At 47.9% G+C, this 19,905-nt stretch overlaps 3 protein-coding genes across 8 annotated transcripts in view; 2 read left to right on the top strand and 1 right to left on the bottom strand.

Annotated features, from left to right (window-relative positions):
• The first annotated feature begins 1,962 nt into the window (after positions 1–1,962).
• LOC133392753 (AT-rich interactive domain-containing protein 1B) lies at positions 1,963–11,181 on the top strand. The gene is made up of 3 exons (XM_061653900.1): positions 1,963–2,858; positions 5,485–9,072; positions 9,845–11,181. The coding sequence occupies exons 1-3, from the start codon at positions 2,661–2,663 to the stop codon at positions 9,944–9,946; spliced, it is 3,888 nt and encodes a 1,295-aa protein (XP_061509884.1). The 5' UTR covers positions 1,963–2,660; the 3' UTR covers positions 9,947–11,181.
• On the bottom strand, positions 10,732–15,440 carry LOC1278298 (protein Cep89 homolog). The gene is made up of 5 exons (XM_061653901.1): positions 14,820–15,440; positions 13,174–14,332; positions 12,974–13,103; positions 11,727–11,894; positions 10,732–11,661 (listed from the first exon to the last, which is right to left on the bottom strand). Exons 2-5 carry the CDS (start codon positions 14,285–14,287, stop codon positions 11,346–11,348), a joined length of 1,728 nt encoding a protein of 575 aa, XP_061509885.1. The 5' UTR covers positions 14,288–14,332; positions 14,820–15,440; the 3' UTR covers positions 10,732–11,345.
• A 632-nt stretch (positions 15,441–16,072) lies between these two features.
• The window catches only part of LOC1278301 (dystonin), a 204,981-nt gene continuing 201,148 nt past the window's right edge, over positions 16,073–19,905 (top strand). For 3 of the 6 annotated variants that reach the window (XM_061653881.1, XM_061653879.1, XM_061653873.1), the window contains exon 1: positions 16,073–16,281. The gene's annotated coding sequence lies outside the window, so the exon portion shown is untranslated. Of the gene's footprint in view, positions 16,415–19,905 lie in introns of all 6 variants that reach the window. The other 3 variants (XM_061653880.1, XM_061653878.1, XM_061653874.1) reach the window with 1 other exon arrangement.

Here is a 19,905-nt window from a genome sequence, read left to right as displayed (position 1 = left end):
CCCCTCATAACGAGTTCAATTCGCTCCAATGACTCACTCGATATGCGTAAAGCTCGTTATGCGGTAGGCTCTTTTTCATACAATTTCTATGAAAAGCTAAATCATAGATCAAGAATGCATGCAAGTCGCTAATATTGTTCAGACCCGAAGAAAGCCCTGTCCAATAAGAAGGACAGAAATGGAGCAATTAAACTGAAGACATTACCTAACTTACTCCATCTATCGAAAAATTCTCAGCTCCGTTATCTCATCTGAAAAGAGTTATCTGGACGTGGAGTGGACGCGCCCACTGCCAGTCCCGGATTTTTGTATGACCGCGGGAGTTTTGGATTAGCAGTGGGCGTAAATGTGTCATCACCCTTACGCTTTTCCTCCACACTTATACACTACCCACTTAAGGAAATAGCTTAAGATATTTAACGATTTTTAGTATTGAAACTCTCGAAATGGTCACGATTTCTTATTGGGAACAAAAATGAAAATTATCTCTATGCGAGATTTAATTCGTTAAGAGGGTTATCCGTAGAGCATTTAGATTTCCTCGTTGTGCGAAAAATTCGTTAGAAGAGGTTACGCACTGTACTAACAAAGGCCCCGTTACAGGATTATGCAATATAATTTTGGAAATATTTAATAGATTCAGGATTAAGGCACAAAGGTTTTTTAGGTCAACTCAATTCTCAATTAACTGTCACTATTGAAGATTCGAATAGCTACTAAAGATTCTCATGTGTAACAGATGGTTAAAAAGAGACCCTGGTTCCAACACCATACAGATCCTAGTGCTGTTTTCAAACCCATGTCTTTCCCGGAACTTTTACATAACCCGCATCAAAGTTGACACTGATTCCGGGACTTAGAGTTGGTTAATAACTTACACAGGCCATCACATCTCGAACCCATACCTGGCATGGAGCTAATCCTCATCCCATACCGGTTCCATACCTATACCAGAATTATCACTGAACCCATACCTGGAAAAGATCATGACTCCATTCGGATCTATACCTGGCTCTGTCAAAGTCCGTCAAAGAACTCTCGACTCGAGTGGTTTTCCTTTTTGTTTATTGATCAAGAAGCGTACTGTATTTTCATGTTCATAGATTCGGACCGTTATAGATCAGATGTCATAGAATCAACATAAAGTTGAATGCCTCATATTTTTACTACTCCTCTGCACCTGCGGCATCTTGAATAGTTCCTTGAACATTAGTTCGATATCCTAAACATCTCGAATAACCATGCCTAAATATAAAAAAAGGCTTGAAGCTTATGAAGGTCCCTGAAACTCGTGGTCAATCTTTATTCCTTAGCAAAATGACCACATTGCTTACCAATCATATGCAATATGGTGTTTAAATCAAATATCTGGTGTTATTAGTCATTTTTGTTTCTTCGTGTGTGTGTTTTAAGTATCTTAAGTTTAGAACATCAGTTCTGAAAATTAATATAACGGTTTTGCTAAGTGGTTTTGTGATTTTGATGATGATGAACTGAATAAAAAGCATCCAAGCACCCGCTGCAAAGAAGCACTGAACAGCCTTTACTAGCATTTTATTACAAAGATGTGAACAATAATTATTTCAGAACATTCATATGCAAAAATGAAAAAGAAAGGCAACAAAAACACACTTCAAGTGCCCCAAATCCCGTGCCACAAAACAAGCACATCATATTGCATACCTGCAGGCGTTGTGTGCGTATCATATTGCATACTTTCGGGCATTTATAAAGGTCATGGCTTTGGTAGCCGCATGAAGGTATTTACGCATTACTTTTTGAATAATGTTCCAAAATAAGGAACTTTTGGTTAGTTGTAAATTAAGTCAATCAAATCAATGATTGCCTTTTGTAATCAAAATATTTAAAAATATCCACCCCAAGGCAACGATTGTCACAGTTGCTGTCCCATGTACCCACCTCGCTTCGTTCGGCATTTGACAGCTACCGCGGTTTTTGACAGCTCAGTGCGAAGTTTTGCGTCCGCCAGCCAGCCAGCCACCACCAGTCGGGTCGCTCGCTGTAGTTTTTTATCATCGGTGCAGATTTCACAAACTCTTCTCGAAACTCACACACATACGGTCGACCGGACCCGGACGAGTAGTAAATCGAATCGGAAAACCTCCTCCCAACAGGAGACGTGTCCCGGCGGTTGTGTGTTGCCGCGTTGTTCCCCTCCTCCCCCATCAGTCCCGTTTGTCCGACCGGAACGGGCACGGGGTGTGTGGAGGCTTCCCTGCACGGCGTGTAGAAAAAAGGATTGTGTACTCTGGTGTGTCGTCGCACACGCGTAACGAATAGAAGAGCCACGGAGCGGAGCTCATACGCCGCAGCAGGTGTTTTGTGGGTGTGGAATTGCGGGAGGGGGCGTGATTTGGTGGTGAAAAGTGTGTTTTGTTCTGTGTTGCCACAGTGTGTGTGTGTGTGTGTGGGTGTGGGAGGTGAAAGAAGGGAAAGAAAGCACCGGCTGCATTCCGTTCCCGGGATCCGGCGGTACACGGCAGAGTGCCTTGGAGAGTGCTGTGGACGCGGGTTGCAGTAGGGTGCGGTAACGAGCCGTCGTCCTACGCAGCAAAGGAAAAGCTGCACGCTCATCAGCAGACACACACACTGCGAACGCGAACCGACACACACACACACGATCCCAGGTCGGCAGAGAAATGTCGGAGAAAGCAGCAGTCGTCACAGCAGCAGCAGCCGCGGCCGTTCCGGCACCGCTACCGCCAGCTCCGGTAGTGCCAGCTCCGGCTCCGGCAGCAGCAGCAGCAGCAGCAGCAACAACAACAACAACAACAACCACACCGCCAGCTCAACAGAAGTTATCGGAATCGGATGATTTTACCGACAATTCGGCAGAAGTAAGTTTCCACACGGACATTTCCGGACTGGACTGGGCCTTGCGGAAAAGAAGGAGAACGGCAAGCAGAGGAACGCGGGTGAAAGCAACCACATCTGTCTGCCAAAGGGCAGATTGCACAACAGTATATAAACAAACTTGACCTTTTTTCTTCCACCCCCTGTTTGTTTCTTCGTACGCAGTAGGGTGCGCGGAACTGCAAGCTTTGCAATTTGGACCTATGTCGCGTGGCCCCTCCAGTGGAAAGGGGGAGAGGCAGTTTTTAAGGGTGGCAAACGGCATGCGTGTGGATTGCGGGCATTCAAGCGTCCCAGCGAAGCATCTCACTAGCAAGAGAAGAAGGGGAGCAAAAGGAACAATGAGCCAATTGCCCCATCCCCTAGGCTCCTCCAATAGTACGCAGGGTTGCATGCTTTAGGCACATCCAGCACGATCTGTGTGCACAGTGATGGTATCTTTTGGTTTTTCCTTCGCTACCACGTGTAACGTTGCTGGGTTCCGGGCTAGTAGTAGTAGTCGATATATCCCCCTTTCTAAGCTTCTTTTTTTCTGTGATTTATTACAGCACCGTGTGCGGACAGCAGTGTTGTGGCGCAGCGTATAAAAATTCTTCTTTACCGTTTGACTGAAGCGCTGCATTTATTGGGATAATCACACGCCGCGCACGCTTTGATCGGCTTTTTGGGGGGCGATAGGGCGAAATTGGAAAACGTTCAGTCAGCTGCAGCCCCGCATCGGCCGGTGACGCCGCGTGGCTGGAAAGCGGAATGAATTGCCCGGTTGTTAACCGCTAGCAGAGTGCGGGGGGGTTATTAATTCGATTTGGCACCCGGCAACGCGAGATGTGGTTTGTCCAAGCACCGGTAAATTGGGTGGAGAAGAAAAAAAATTGAAGAGAGACATATCGCCACCTTTGTTACCTCGCTCTAACGGCCAACACGCACACACACACACACACACATGCTGCGGGGAAGGTGAAAATACCAAAATTTCTCCTACATACACTGGCGGCTATACTCCCCAATTGGTAAGAGCAAAAAGCGTCGCCATTGTTTTTGCAACGCCTACTGCTGCTGCTGCTTCTGCTCCCTGTTTCCCGTACATTGGCAAGATGTGCGATTTCGTGCACTGGCTGCACAAATGGTTGGAGCGATTTTTCTTGCGTGAAAATTGATATGCAGCAGCCGTAGCCGCCGCTGTAACGGGGCAGCGCAACGGGCCTAACTCCGCGAGTGAAAGGCAATCGAAACAGAGAGAAGGAGAATGTGTGAGAGAGAGAGGACACACTGCTCTGGTAGAGATTGCAGCCGGTGCCCGATGCGTTTACATGCTTGAATGGTAAATTCAACAGCCCCGTTTTGGTGTGATGATGATGATGATGATGATGGTTACTGTTTGGTTAATCGGAGAGAAATGATGATCGCCTACCCACACCCCCTGCTTTGCACTATCAATCGATCACCACATTGTTCAAATACGTTTCGGTAGAAGAGAGTGCATGCTCATGATCATCATCATCATCGGTCGGCTCGGATGGTGTTGATCCAAGTCGCCGATCGCAACGCTTGCCTGCGCTTTTTTTCATGTGCTTTTCTTCCCGCACCTCTGGCCGCGTGTTTGCGCCGGCGCTAACGATTCCGGCACGCATTCCGGGAAACCATGCGCCGGCGAATAGGTTTGCCAATTAGGTTACCTCGTTTTTTTTCTTTTTTTTTGGGTTTTCATCTTATTTCCCTTTTTCTATTTCGGAAAGGAAAGCCCACACAACAGGGGGGAGACTTTTCTTTCGTTTTAGCGATGGAAGGGGGGAAGGGCGGTTTTAATGTTTTTTTTTCGGCCAGACTAAAGCGAAACGGTAATTTTGGTTTAGCAAAGACATTTCGGTCCAATTGAGGCGTGATTTTTTTTGTATTTTCGGGAAAACGGATAAAAACATATCGAAAAACGGCACGAAAGGCATGTAAAAACAAGTTTCATATTAATTAAGGGGTTGAACTCTTTTGCTTTTCAATTTTGCCTTCTGCAAAGACTTGTGTAAACGAAGGCAATACGTTTGGGTAACGTTGTAACCAATTTACAGGGTTTTCCAAGTCAGTTTTGAATACATTTCCATACAAAATTCCACATCGATCTGACATTTCATTTCCATCAAACTAATTTTGATTTCTTCAGCATGATTTTCAACACTTTAACGGGCTGCTGCCATAGTTTTTTCGCCTTTGCCTGTATGTGGAATACAGGGTTTTCCAGGTCATTTTTGAATGGGCACATAATTATTCACCCGCCTCCAAGATGTTTTTCAACAGTTGTCAAATTGTGTATTTGCATCAAAATAAAATTTACGTTTTTACACATGATTTTCAACACATCACAAAGAACCGTCACACTCAATCCAGCTTGAGATGTGTTGAAAATCATGCTGAGGAAGTTAAAAATTACTATGATGGAAATGAAATTTCAGATTGGAAATCGACTTGGAAAACCCTGTATGATTATGTGTGAAGGAACACGCAGATACATACATGCTGTTGAAATCTAATTTATTGTATTGTCTATGAAATTCGCTAGACAACAATCTGTAATAAAATCGTCACTAATTTAAAAATTATACAAAATCCCCCTTCCAGAACACAAAGGAAGCCAATCAGGAGGACACGTCGCAGCAGAGCGGTCTAGCGACGGTCGAGTCCGAGTACGATACTGCCTCCGATTCGCCGTCGGACGGCGGCGAGGAGGAAGATGAAGAGGACGATTACGAGGAGGAGGAAAGCGGTGGCGAGGAAGAGGAGGACGAAGAGGATGACGACGGTACGGAGGAGGACGACGAGGACGACGGTACCGAGGAGGAGGAGGAAGACGAGGAGGACGACGATGATGTGATCGAGGTGCACGAGCGGCAGAGCGGCGATGGGCAGGAGCAGGACGCGGAAAGCCGCCGCAAGGTGGACGACGACGAGGACCGCAGCAACCCGCAGTACATCCCGAAGAAGGGCACGTTCTACGAGCACGACGACCGGACGGCCGAGGACGATCTGGACGATTCGGGGGTGGACGGGGACGAGCAGCGGGCGAAGCGGAACGAGGACGGGCTCGGTGAAGGCGATTCGCACGGTGGCGGCGGTGGTGGTGGTGGCGGTGGCGGCGGCGGCGGAGGCGGTGAGCTCGGGGCGCCCGGAATGTACGGGAGCGAGCGGCGCGGTTCGGAGAAGGGCGGCGGTGGCGGTACCGGTGGAGGAGCCGGAGCGAAGGGAGCCAAGAAGTGGCAGGCATCGGCCGACCGGTGGACGCACGACCGGTTCGACGAGAGCGAGCAAGCCCCGAAATCGCAGGCCGAGCTAGTGTTCGCGTACGGGTACGACATCCGGAGCGAGGATGGGCCGCCAAAGGCGCGCAGGAAGCGCCGGTACGCCCGCGGCCCGAACCGGTACACGCGCAACTGGGAGGACGAGGACGCGTACCAGAAGTCGTCCGGGGCGGAGCACCACCAGCGGCACAAGAAGCTGCCGCGGCCGGAGGAGTTCCCCGAGCTGGCGGGCGGTGCCAACGGGAAGAGTGGCCGGGCGACGGGCCGGGGCCGGCGGGAAGGCCCGCCGAAAGGTGGAGACGGGCAGCGAAGGCAGTCCGGCGGGACGGAGGGTGGTGTTGCTGCTGGTGGTCGTGCGAAGTCGTCCGATGTGCGGCGGGCGGGTGGCACCGGGCCGGACCGCTCGATGGGCCGTTCGGAGCGGGTACGGTCGGGCGATTGGGCTGCGAGTGCGGCCAGTGGCGATCGTGACCGGGAGCAGGAGCAGCGTGCCGGCGATTGGGAGCAGCGGCCCGAGTACGGAGGCGGCAATGGGCGGTATCGCAACGAGGAGCGCGGCGCGCGCAACAATTATCACAACAAGGAGAACAAGCTCGCCGGCAGCGGCGGGCGAAATAGTAAGGAGAAGGAGTACAAGGTGATGAATTCGCTGCAGTACAAGGGTCAGGCGAGAAACAAAAATGGCGAAGCAGGAGGAGCTGGAACGGGTGGCAGTGGGGTTGCACCGATGGGAGCTGGAGCTGGGGCAGGATCGGGACAACCGGGTGGTATTCCGGGACTGGCTGCTGCCGCCGCCGCTCCGATGATGCACAGCAGCAGTGCCGGTGCGCTGTCCGGCAGCAGCAATAGCAACAAGATGAACAACCATGGTCCAGTGCAACAGCAGCAGCAACAGCAGCAGCATGGAAACAGCACCAGCCCCGGAGGTGAACGCATCCACCACGCGGACCCGAACCATCAGAGCAGAATGATGAACGTGGTGACGACATCGGCTTCGCTGGGTTCGGTGCCATCGGCCGGGGTGCAGCAACAGCACTACGGCATTCATGGCCAAATGGCGCAGCATCCTCATCAGCAGCAGCAGCAACCATCCCAACCGCCTCAGAAGATGAAACAGGGCTACCTGGAGGAGGACCATTCGAAGTATGTACCTCTGTACGCGGGATCAGCGCCAATGCAACAGGCAAACGCACCCGGTGGGCAGCTTCCGATGAGTCAGCGATCTCAAATCTCACCCCGCGCAATAGTGGCACAGCCCGCACCGCCGACCGAGCAGGTGTCGTCCGAGCGCATGCAGCTGGAGTACCAAGCGATGCCGCAAGGGTACGGTGGCCAGCAGCGTCCGTTGACAGTTCAACAGCAGCAGCAGCAGGTTGCTAATCAAATGCAACATCAGCAGCAGATGCTGCCGGCGGAGGTTCCTCGTGCGACGAAACGATACTCGACACAGCGGCAGCGATCCGCGATGGAAAGTGCGGCCAACGTTAATGCGATGCAGGTGCAGCAGCAGCAGCAGCAACAGCAGGTGCAGCAGCAGCAGCAACAGCAAGCGGCCGCTGCGGCAGCAGCGGCAGCAGCAGCCGCCTCCATGCACGAGCAGCGCCAGCTGATGCAACAGCACCAGGAGCAGATGCTGCGGCATCAGCACGAACAACAGCTCAACAAGCAGAAGCAGCAGCAGCAGGTGTACGCCCAGCAACAGCTGCCCCAGAGCGGACCGGCACCCGGTGGGCTGCCCATGACGCTGCAGCCCGCCGAGTATCACGTGGCCGTCGGCAAAACGCATCAGCAACCGCCTCCGCCGCCCCAGGGAGCTCCGGGTGGTCAAAGCGCACCGGTCCAGTACCACCAGACGGCGGCCCTCTACTACGCGCCCGCGCCGGGTGGTGCTGGTGGACCGGCACCGGGCGAGTACGTCACCGCGGCCGCTCCCGGCGGTCAGCCGCAGCAGCAGCAGGCGCCACCACCGCCGCAACAGCAACCGTCCCAGGCGCCACCACCCCCGCAAGCCCAGTATGCACCGCCCCCGTACGCAGCGCAAGGACCGCCGCCGCAACCGCCCCAGTCCGCCCCGTACCTGGCGGGTCCCGTGCCCGCCCCCAGTGCCTACTTGCCAGCGCCACAACCTGCCAGCGTGCCGCAGCCCGGCCCGCAGCCGCCTACGGGCGTCGTGCCGGGCGGTGGTGCACCGCCCCCGCCGATGAACTTTGTGCCGGCGCTCGGGCCACCACCGAGCGGGGCCGCACCGGGCGTTAGCCCGGCTCAGTACCCGACCGCCTACGCCGCCAGCTTCCAGACCGGATACGCACCGGCCGTCGGTGTCGTGCCGCAGCCCGTGCCCGGTGGCCCACCGCCATCGGCCGTCGTTGCCGGTCCGCCCACCGGAGGCCCCGGAGGACCACCGCCGCCGACCGCGTTGTACCAACCGTCCGGTGGCATCACGTACTACGCACCTCAAACGCAAGCGCAAGCACCCCGCCCACTGCCCACCGGTCGAAGGCCGACCGCCGCTATACCGATTCTGGCCCCGCCGGATCGTAAACCGGCCGGAGCCGCCACCACGCCCGCCAGCGCGAGTGCGGCGAACAAATCGAGCGGGGCAACCAACCGCTCCACCGGGGACGAATCGACGGCAGCGAATGCTGCTGAGGGCGGGGCGGAGGGTGCTGGCGGCTCTGCGCCGGCTGACAGTGGCGAAAACATCGACCACATCCTGGACAACATGTTCGTGCAGCGCCCCCAGTATCAGCCACCGTCGCGCAAGAGTCCGTCGCCCGCGCTGGCAGCAACTGCCGCCGCCGCCACTACGCCTCAGCAAGCGCCGGGCGGTAACGAAACGCCCAACGGGGCCGTGGACGCAGCAGGCACCGAGGGACAGGAGCCGATGGATAAAATTGGAGAGTCTGTTAAGGTAAGGTTGGAGATGAGATATTACTACAGGGTTTTCAGGTCATTTTCGAATGGACACATAATTATTCATCCCCCTTCAAGATGTTTTTCAACAGGTGTCAAATGGTGTATTTGCTTCAAAATGAAATTTCAGCTTTAAAGGCACATCGGGGTACATAGTCCGTACTTGCTAGTGTAATTTAGATTTTCACTAGCGCATCTAGCAACGGCTAGTGGAAGCTTTTTTTTAATTATTGAGGGAATGCCCATGCCGGATCTCAAATTAAAGTGTAATTTTCACTGTTTTTCGATGCGAAAATGAATGCAATGAGTGCAGAACATGTGTGTTTAACTTTTACAAAACTTTTACAGTCCAGTTTAAGTAAAAAACATGGAAAAATAACATATTTCCTGGAGCGGTTCCAAATTGTTTGACAAAATGCTTCAGTCAGCCGCCGCCAGATGCGACAGTGAAAATCTAAATTACTCCATGAAATAATGTTATTTTTCCATGTTTTTTACATATAGTGGACGGGAAAAGCTTTGTAATTGATAGATAAATATGTTGTGCAAGTATTTCAGCCATTTTAGCATCAACAAAACGGACAAAAACTACTTAAATTTGAGATCCGGCATGATCGATTCCCAAAAAAAAAAAACTTCCACCAGTCGCCGTCAGGACGACGGACAATGTATCCCGGCCTTAACATTCGAAACTGACTTGGAAAACCCTGTATCGCATGGATTTTTACTTTACTCTATGACGCTAATGCTCTCGGTCCTTTTTTTTGCAGAAAATGTCCATCCAAGACACGGATAAACTGTCCATCGCCGGTGGTGTGCCAGCAGTAGAGGCCAAAGAGGTTGCGGCCGGTGTGAGCGAAGCGGTTGAATGACGCTACTAAAAGCTAGCGTGCTGATCGTGGAGTAGTAGTAGCGCCGCTGCTTGCAATATAGGCTTACGTTTGGTCATCCCTGGGAACGCACCCAGGGAGGAGCCATTGTAATGATTGTCTGTTCAGAGTGTTGTGTAGTAGCAGAGTACTACTTCGCTTAGGTTTGTTTTTGTGCTACTCCCGCGAGAGAAAGAGAGAGAGAGAGAGAGAGAGAAGGTAGGTGTATCGTTTTTTGACTATTTTTCCCAGTAACACTAGGAAACATCAACAACGATCGACTGTGTGATTTGAGCAGTAGTAGTTGTGTTGTGCACTCACGGCTTCACGCGCCTGTACACGTGATTCATACCGAATTGAATTGATTTGTCGAACTACAAATTGACCGCTGGCAAGGAAGAAGTGGGTACGAGAAGTAGAAATGTAACTTTTAGAAGCTCTTTTGGTTTTTTGTTTGTTTGTTTGTTTGTTTGTCCCTCCTCGCCAAGTAGAAATGATTTAGTGATATTTACATCAAACTATATTTATCTTCCTCTCTTGCGCAACCCTGACTAACCTAGAATTGGGCAAATGGGCATCTAATCAGTGTGTGCGTGTAGTTGCTGTGTGTGAGTAATACAACCTACAAAAAAGGAGTGACATTTAGAGCAGCTTCAGGCATAACAAGAGAAAAGGCACGCGCGCGTACGTCCAGTCCAACGACAGAATACACGAGCTATTAATTATGTAAGAAAAACCTGTGTGTACAGCAGAACAGATTAAAAACAAAAAATAGATGCATCCCTGCACCGCAACAGTCACAAAAATCGAACAGATTTAGCCTGCAGCAAGAAGGCGGAAATAATCACCGGAATCACGTGCTCCACCACCACCAACACACAGCTGCACTTTTTTCTCTCTAATTTAACCCTTCGATTCCTTTCACGTCATCAAAACCAAGCAATACGATTTCACGAAGCAGAACAAAAAAGCACCGTCTATAGCCAATAAGAATCACAGAGGAGGTGTGAAAGAGGCAAAAAAATCTAATTGTATTTATATATTGATTACGAAGAAGAACAAAAAAAAACCGGTTAGAACGAGCGCAAAACGGATTTCGCATGAGTTTTTGCAGCGTAGTGTTTAGGAGCAACGATAGAAAAGAAAGAAAGAGCGAGAAAAAAATGTATGAAGCAATGAAAAACATATGAAGTCATTATCTAAGAATGAAATAAAAAAGAAAGTATAATCTATCAAAAGTGCGCAACTATATCCTGAAAACGGCTCGAAAAAATTGATTGTAAATCTGGCTGAATCAAGCGAACATAATATGCTTTGTACAGTTTTCTCTATATTTTGTTTTGTTTTCTGTTTTTTTTTTCAGACACATTGAGCGATTGACTAATGGATTTGCATCGTCCGCTCAACTGTGGCGCTGAAATTGGGCCTTATCTGCTAGAATCTTACGTAGCGTATCTTCCCGCTGGCGCAGCCGACGCTGCAGCTGCTCCTGCTCGGCCTGGAAGCGTTGCTGCTGCGCCTGGAGCTGCCGGTCGCGCTGCTGCAGCTGGTCCTGCAGTGCGCGAATGTTGCGCCAGCAGTCGGCCAGCTGATCTTTGCGCTGTTCCGAACCCTTGCCCCAGCTGATCATGGTTTTGAGGCGCTGCTTCAGTATTTCCTTCGATTGTCTGGTGCGCTCGAGCGTTTGCTTCAGCGTAGTGTTCTTTCCCATAAGGATTCTGCGGTGTACGGGTATCATTAGCATTTAAACAAACCTCAAATACTCCTCCCGTTAGATATTTACTCATTGATTTCTTTCTGGCGCTCGAAGATGCCCTGCTGCTGCCGGTGGTCCTGGCGAAGCTGCTCAAGGTCGGCCGTCCGTTGGCGAAGCTCGGTCCGCAGGGATTCCACCTCGGTTGCCGTACGGGCACGTTCCTCGCTGTGCTGATGTCGAAGTTCCTCCAGAAGTCTGGCAAGTGAATGAAATGTATTAGAACAGCAATGTGCAAGGTTTTCCAAGTCATATTCGAATGTGCACATCATTATTCACCACCTATACGATGATTTTCAACAGCTGTCATATATTGTATTCGCATCACAAGAAAAAATTCAGTTCTTATCAGTGCTGCAAAATGTCATTTTAAATGTCATAAAAATAATCTGACTGAAACAAAATCCATGTCAGCGTCACGTACTCAATATTGATAGTCAGAGGTGATACTCAAAACGATTGGTGTGACTAATGCATGCGACCAACGCTTGGTCAGTCACTATGTCAAAATTTGTTTTACTGTGTTCAGTTGTGCAAAATTTCACTGACATCATGACAAATTCCGGCTGAAACAAAATAATGTCAGCGTCTCGAGCGCTACTGTGATCAAATCAGACATAGTGAGACAAAGCATGATCTTTTTGCTTCTGGGGAAAAAATACATGCCAAGTATAATGTCGTTATTATCACCGACATAAAATGTCATGACCATGTGAGTGATCAAGAGATGGGTGCTACAAAAATGTCAACAAGCATGTGATTGGTCCCCCAATTGTCAGTTGTGTACGTGAGCTGATTTGAGCTTCGTTTCACTCATGAGTGTTGGTGACTGAATCAGTGGCATTTGGCAGCACTGTTCACAGCCAGAAAAAAATCATGATAATGCTTGCATTAAGCTCAGCTTGTCAGCCAGAGTTTCGCGTTTCATTTAAGCACTCGCAAGTCACATTCGGCATGTCATGACGCAATGAACATCAAGCTAACATGGATATGTTCACTGTTTTCGTTGGTGAATATCTCGTAATGATCATGACATTTTGCATCACTGGTTCTTACACATGATTTTCAACTTAAGCACAAAGAACTGTCAAACTCAATCCAACTTCCAGCGTGTTGAAAATCATATAGAAGAACTGAACCATTATTGTGATGAAAATACAACATTTCACAGCTGTTGAAAAACATATCGCAAGCAATGAAAAATGTTGTTGACATTCTAAATTGACTTAAATAACCCTGTAAAGCATTGCGGGTAGAAGCTTAATCAGTGCACATACTTTTGGCATTCCTTCAAACTATTCGTGACAACTTCTGGATTTTGGTTCAGATTGCGCAGTGAGGTCAGCTCCCCTTTCGCGCGTGAGTAAGCTTCCTGCAGGCGCTCAATGTCTAGATTTTGGGCTTGTACTGGTTGAAATAAAATCATGCATTATTGTATGAGCGTTTTTTCCGATTGCAGGCAGGAAACAGTTCGTACCTTTCTGTTCGTAACATTTGAGCACCTCCACCAGCTTTTCCTTCGCCAGATCGGCCCGCTTCCCCTGCACCTCCGCCTTGCTCCGCAGCACATCAACCTGCGCCTGCAGGCGTGCCTTTTCCGACGCCCATCCGCTCTGGCCGGCCCGTACCTCTTCCGCCATCTTCTGCAGTGCTTCGTTTTCCTCCAGCACCTTCTTCAGCTTGCCGGTGAAACTGGCCAGCTCCGATTCGTACCGCTGCACCAGTGCCGTCTTCTCGGCGATCGTTTCCTCGTACGCGTTCAGCAGCGGTCCGAGCGTGTGCGAATTCACCGGCCCCCAGTTCAGATTGTCCTTCGCTCCCCCGTACGTGCTGTCGACAAAGTCGAGCCGGGGTATGTCGGTCCTGCCCTCGCGGATCGTGTCCTGATACCGTTCGATCTGTACATTTAGCCGGTACACGAGTATCTTCATCATTTTGACATCGTTCCGTAGATCGGCATTTTCTTTTGTCAGTAGGCTTCGTTCCGCTTCAAAGCCGGCGCAACTGTCGCAGCTTTTCGCCTGAATGGCATCGAGCGTGCGCAGGCTCTGCACCGCCTGCTGGTACTCCTTCTGCAGCTTTTCGTGCTCCACCGCGAACTGATTGTTGCACTCAAACACGGCCGTCAGCTTCTTGATCAACTTGGCTATCTGTTGGTCCTTCAGCTGGAGAAGCTTTTCCGCCTGGCGATGATGATGATGATGGTGTGAAGGGGCAATTGTGTCGTGCGATTTGGTAATCGCATCCTCTTCTGTGTCCGATTCGGAACCGACACCGGCCACAGCCGTTAGATCGTCCACACTTTTGCTACGACCGACGATCGCACCGGAATAGGTTAGAGCTGTACCTTGCGGTGATGCTCTTGGTTTGCGGCGTGTGTGCGTCTTGCGCATGTGGAACCGTGTCTTGCCGGGAATGGGTGGGTCAGGATCGCGCGGAATGCTATCGGCCGGTATGCGGTAGAAATCGCCCATCTCCGAATCGGTCCGGGCGACGGAAGACGACGCAAGATCGGAATGGTCGGCAAAGAGCTGTGAGATGATACGAAACACGGGCTCTACGTTGTGACGCTTCGGCAGTCGGGAGCACATGATCGAGTTGTAGGACTCATTTTGGGGAGTAACATTTGAAAGTTTCTGAAACGAAGAGGAATTTAGAGGAAATTCATTTTACAAAGAATATGTGGAACGGTCCTGAGAATTGAGTTTTTGAAGAAGAAAAAAAGTTTAATGACGATGACCCAGGTTGTAAATGTACAAAACGTGTCATTTGTGTGCGGTTATGCTGTAACGCAGTTTCCAAGCAAAATGTCAATTCAAAAATAAACAAATAAATCACTCCAGCTCATTATCCTTGACCTACTAGGCGAACCCAGGCATGGATGACAAACGTTTACAATTATTTGAGCTCGACCTTTGCAGCAAAACTATTGGGATTTGTTATGAAATTCCCAAATCTTTCAATCTATTCTTTGTTCTAGTTCTACAACAAAGAAAAGGATAGTGCCGTTTCAAATTTATTACCCAACTTCTGTACATTCCGCCGAAACTGGGTCGCATTGGTGTGAGTGACCACTTACACAAACCCCATTAAAAAAAGAAGGGAAAAGCAGCTGGAACTTACCCCACGCTAGCTGGTGTCACCCCCGTGCAATAAGTTATTACTTCACTGCTTCATCTGCACCCAACAAAACGATGGATCTGTACACGGGATAGTAAGTAAATTAAGCTCTTTTCCTACAGCGCACTGTAACACATCTGATGCTAAATATCTTTACAAAGACGGTGAAACTAACCCCGAGCGACGGGGGCGCATGTTTCATTGAAGAAAATGGGCGGAAAACTGTTCATCGTCGTACGAAATTTCGGTTAGTTACAAATGTCACGAGCAAATAAACAAACGCGCGCGCCGTTGCGATGGGGGAGAGTAAACAAACGCAGTGGAGAGAGAGCGAGCGAGAAACTAAACGAGAGCATGAGAGTGGATTCTTTTTCGAAAATGATTTTTTTTTAATTTGTCGCGGATATTCTGGATAAATTTGGTTAATTTCATTACAACCGAATTAAGACTGATTTTGTTTAACGATTTTAATGTTAGTTTTAATTTAATTTAAAAAAATACATACGTTGCAATGTGTATAAATAGAGCATTTATAAAAATCTTACTCAGTAATCTATTGTGATTTACAATATTTAAAAAAAGCATATTATGACATTTTTTAAGCGATCTTAATTTTATATTGGATCTAATTTACGACGTTTTTTCAGTTTTTTTATGGTTATTTCACAATATCGTGAAAAGTCTCGAACATAAAAAGGCCTAAATCAATCAAAAGGATAGACCATACAACAACAAAAAAAAAAAAACAACAAAAAATGTTACAAAAGAAAAGTAGCAAGATAAACATAAAAATAAGATATATAAGTATAACATAACCATCAGTAGCTGATGTTAATAGGACGTTAAAAAAGTTGCTAAGTGTAAACAGTTGAGAAAAAATATTATCTAAAACCATGCAAAATGAATGAAAAAGACAGTATTTCACGCAAATTAAAAATACATTATATAAGAAAGAATAACAAATACGCATTGCAAATTGCAAACAAAATTTAAATAAAAAAATTAAAAACAGAACAAAGACAAAGCAAAACCAACCAATTCATCAGTCCCATTAGCGCATTTTCGAAAACCGCTTATCTGACCACTGTTCGACGGTGGGAAAGCGCACACGCTCTCGCTCGACTGTGCAGTTCGGCGAACTTCGGTTGCTTGCGTTGTTGTTTTTTTTCTCTCTTCTCTTCTGCCTGCTGTGTTTTGTTCTACAAAGAGCGCACTACCACCACTTGCCCGTTGACGGCAAAGCTGACACGCACACAAGCTCATCCACCCAACGCAAGCGGTTCACAGGCTCTGATAGTGAGTATTGCTGCTGCTGCTGCTCCGGCAGTGTGTGCGAGATACAAACAAGCGCCCGCCGTTCATTGTACTCCCCACAACCATACGCTACGGGTGAGGAGGAAAACACCTTCCAGTAAAAATTGATAAACGGGAAGTGAAAACACAGCAATTGGCATATTAGCAAAAGGTGACACAATTAAAACAACATCACAACTTCATTGGGTCGTGTGTGTGTGCGTGTGTGGAGGAATAGAGCCGCCACGAAACACCCGTAACTCGCGATAGCACAGATAGCACGTGTGTGTGGGGCAAAAAGAAAGGTAATTAGATCGATTGATAAGAGTCTGCTGCTGCTACTACTGCCGCTGTGGTTACTGTCCTGATTACAGTGGAGGAACATTGAACAGTGTGTCTTCGTTGTGGTTGCTTTTCGGTGGAATGAAAACGGTGAACCAGCTTGCACCAGAATCGGTACCGGGAAACGTGTGAAACCGTTTTTTGTTCTATTGGTACGAATCGGCGGCCCCTGCTGTATAAATGTGTGTGTGTGTGTGCGCATTCTTGGAAAAGCAGGCTGAAAACTGGCTACCCAGTAGCAGTAGAGTTCAGTTCGATCCAGCCCAAGGAAGCAGTATAGTAGTAACCTTTGCCTTTTTTCACTGCAGCCAAAATGGTCCGTTTGCAGTGCAAAAGTTTTCATTAATCCTAACTTCAGTATAAGTTTCATTGTGCCAATTGTGCTGACCGGGGTGTGAAAATGTGTGTGTAAACCCGAGAAGAAAACCCCGGTCCCCGGTGCACAGAACGCGAACGACGGAACAAGGCGTACGCAATTATTGATTTTCTGTAGATTTTCTTCAACCCGGCTCAGTGTGTGGCTTTTCATGGGGGCTGCTTGGTTTCGACGTGTGTGGGTGGCACTCTACGTGTATGTGTGCTTTTGTGTGCGCGCGCGCGTGTGTGTGTAGGTGAAGAGATACCGCCGAATGATAGAAGAAATAACGAAAGTCAGTGAGATAGAGCGAGAGAAGAGGCAGAGCGTGAGCTGGAGAGCTTGGATGCCGGGGCACGGGCGGTGACGGTGCAATGCAATTGGCGCAATGCTGATCGGTGATGGCGGTTTTGAAGGCGTATAGGGGAAGAAGATGCGCTGCACAGGGGTGGTGTGTGTGTTGGGATGTTGTGTTGGATTGTGCGTAACGCAAACGTGCTCTTGATTGTGTGTAAAGTGGATCCGGCAAGCATTCTAAGTGGAATGATTACGCGATGTAGGAGAAGAAATTTTGTGATAAGTTGTTTGAAATTAGCTGTTTGTGTGTGTGCATGGTTTTCACGCACTCGGTGTTCTGAACCCGGGGGTTTCCCGGTTGCGTTGTATTTTTTTTTATGGGTTAAAGTTGGCAATGAATCGGAGGGCTCGTTGCTAATGGTAACGGTCGCTATTGCAAACAATAGCTCCTTGTCGTCGGATGGATTTGCTACGAATTAAGCAGCTAAAAAGAATGAAAGAAATCTGGGGTAAGTGTCCTACGCGAATTGCATTATTTTGCCTTTTTATTTACTTTCTCTTATTATTTTTGTATACCATTGTATCTTGAAATGTCTATCCTGCTATGGTAATCAATCAGTCCACTAAAAGGCAGGCAATAAATTGTGACCGACATCGGAGTTGTGCCAAAGAAGAAGAAAAGAAGCCCTATCATTGTGAGAAAATATTTAATTAAAATAACTAAAAACAATCCAATGTAGGGTTTAGGCACAATCCTGTTGAATTTGTCGCTTACGGAGTTTTTAAGGGGTTCTCATAATTTTGGGATGCACACCTTTCTTATGGGATGTTAACTTCATACGAATGGAATGAAATGGACTCTACACAGACTCCTTGGAAATTCCTTTTGGATTTGTCCAACAAGAGTGCTAAAGAGTTCAATTCCCATTACATTAAGTTTATTTCAGGTAAGAAGGAGTCAATAAAGTGTTCCACAGCTATGAGAACTCCTGGAATATCCTTGTAATTATATAATGCAAAAATAACTTGTAGCAAGGTGCATGGGACTATTGTTATATGAGTACTGGAGTTTAACCACTTAAACGACCAAGGGTATCATTTTGTCCTTGTACAATACTCGTTATGGGCTCATAACTTATAATTGAATCGATATTTTTATTGAAATTACGTCAAAATAAAACATATGCCGATGATGGTAAATCTATCTCTGAACGAATATAAAATAAAACAACTTATTCGTAGTATTCTCCTATGTTCTTGGCCGAAGCAGCAGTGGATATAAAAAGAATTATGTTGTAAAGATACTCGGAAAAATGCTGTAAATACGCAAATCTACGAAATTTTGGGACAATTTATTTGTGCAATGTTTATCGTAATCTATGTTTCTTTGTAAAACAAAGACATTACCTCTGTACAGCTTTTCTAAAAAAAGAAACCTAAGACTTACGGTTCTCGAAACTAGTTCACTGAAGGTGCCAGTATATGTACAATACACTAACTCTGATTTTTAAGACAGTTGCATTTCGATAGGAGACGCCCCCCATAGGTGTATTTAGCTGTTTTATGCAGGGTTTGAGTCATGAACTATGCTTAGTGACCACATCCTCTGACATTTTGGACCCAAAAAACCAAGAGGCAAAGATTTTTCAAAACAAAATCACTCTTGTAACCCATGGGGAAGGCCCTACCAGAGAAAACTCGGAATACACATATGAAACATTTTTCTCGCGCGGTAACCCAGCTGCGGCGGCTACGCATTGTAAAGCGCGAGATGTTATACAAAAAAAGTAAAACAACTACAGAAACGCTGCTTTGGTGTGCAGTTGGGCGTGTGTGAGTGTGTGTTTTTTGTTTGTAATCAGCTTGGTAGCTTTTGCTTTTTTGTGGGTTTATGGTGGTGTTGTGTTCATGAAGCAGCGCGGGAGCATCCGTACAAGGTTTGTTGGCAAGCAAATACAAACAACAGATCTCCAACCGTGTACCGTAAGTCCGCGTGCAACTGTGTGTGACTGACCTACACACACAGTGTGTAATAAGGGGGAGGTGGTGAGGGAGGGACTATGATTGATGGACGGCTCAAGAATGAAAATGCTGCCGGTGCTTTCTTAGCTAGAGAGGAGACCACAAAGGGGTACTAAGGAGAGAAGATGAGCCTGGAGCAAGACGAAGGGGGAGAGAGCGATAGATCCGATCCGATGAATGAATGTGTAAAAAACGAGTGCTTCTGCTGTGCTGCGGCAATGGCCGGTCCGGGAGAATTTTCGGCCGGTTTCGATGGAGCCAACCGCGGGTGGAGAACGACCAGAAGGAAGCAAATGAGCATGATTCATCATGGACTCCTTCCGGTTGTCTTTTATTGCTGTAGAGAGCAACAGAGAGAAAAGAGAGGGAGAGAGAGAGAGAGGGAACGAGAGAGAGAGAGAGAGTGGAGTGAATGTTTTTCAGCTGCTGCTCTTTGGTCGGTTGCTCTTTCTTTGCTTTGTACCGGTTGGCCCTTTCGCTGGAAGAATGATGGCGAGGTAAAACACTTCCGCTTTTGCGGTGGACTGTCTTGCCTTTCTGTGCAATTGAGTACTCTTTAGTAGATGGTTGAGCGGCAGCTGCTTTCTGTAATTTTAACCGATTAATAGAACGATTATTAATGTGACTAACAGAGCATTTTCGTCCATCCATGAAGTGTTTTTTTTCCCTTTTTTTTCAATATCCAAAGACATTACTGGATTATTCTAGAATCTTCTGTTTTCACGATAGGTAATTTTTGGTGAAAAACTGTCTCCGCTCCCCGGAGTCGCTAAAAAGCCA

Source organism: Anopheles gambiae, chromosome 3, assembly GCF_943734735.2.
Source record: "Anopheles gambiae chromosome 3, idAnoGambNW_F1_1, whole genome shotgun sequence".
NCBI lineage: Eukaryota > Metazoa > Arthropoda > Insecta > Diptera > Culicidae > Anopheles > Anopheles gambiae.
The sequence above is the reverse complement of the archived record's forward strand: the minus strand, read 5'-3'. Positions and strand labels throughout refer to the sequence as shown.

Coding starts and splice junctions, on each gene's coding strand:
- LOC133392753 (XM_061653900.1), top strand. CDS start 2,661: ATGTCGGAGAAAGCAGCAGTCGTCACAGCAGCAGCAGCCGCGGCCGTT. Junction 2,859..5,484: donor TTACCGACAATTCGGCAGAA/GTAAGTTTCCAC, acceptor TCCCCCTTCCAG/AACACAAAGGAAGCCAATCA. Junction 9,073..9,844: donor AAATTGGAGAGTCTGTTAAG/GTAAGGTTGGAG, acceptor TTTTTTTTGCAG/AAAATGTCCATCCAAGACAC.
- LOC1278298 (XM_061653901.1), bottom strand. CDS start 14,287: ATGTGCTCCCGACTGCCGAAGCGTCACAACGTAGAGCCCGTGTTTCGT. Junction 11,895..12,973: donor AGTTTGAAGGAATGCCAAAA/GTATGTGCACTG, acceptor TTCACTTGCCAG/ACTTCTGGAGGAACTTCGAC. Junction 11,662..11,726: donor CGCCAGAAAGAAATCAATGA/GTAAATATCTAA, acceptor CGTACACCGCAG/AATCCTTATGGGAAAGAACA.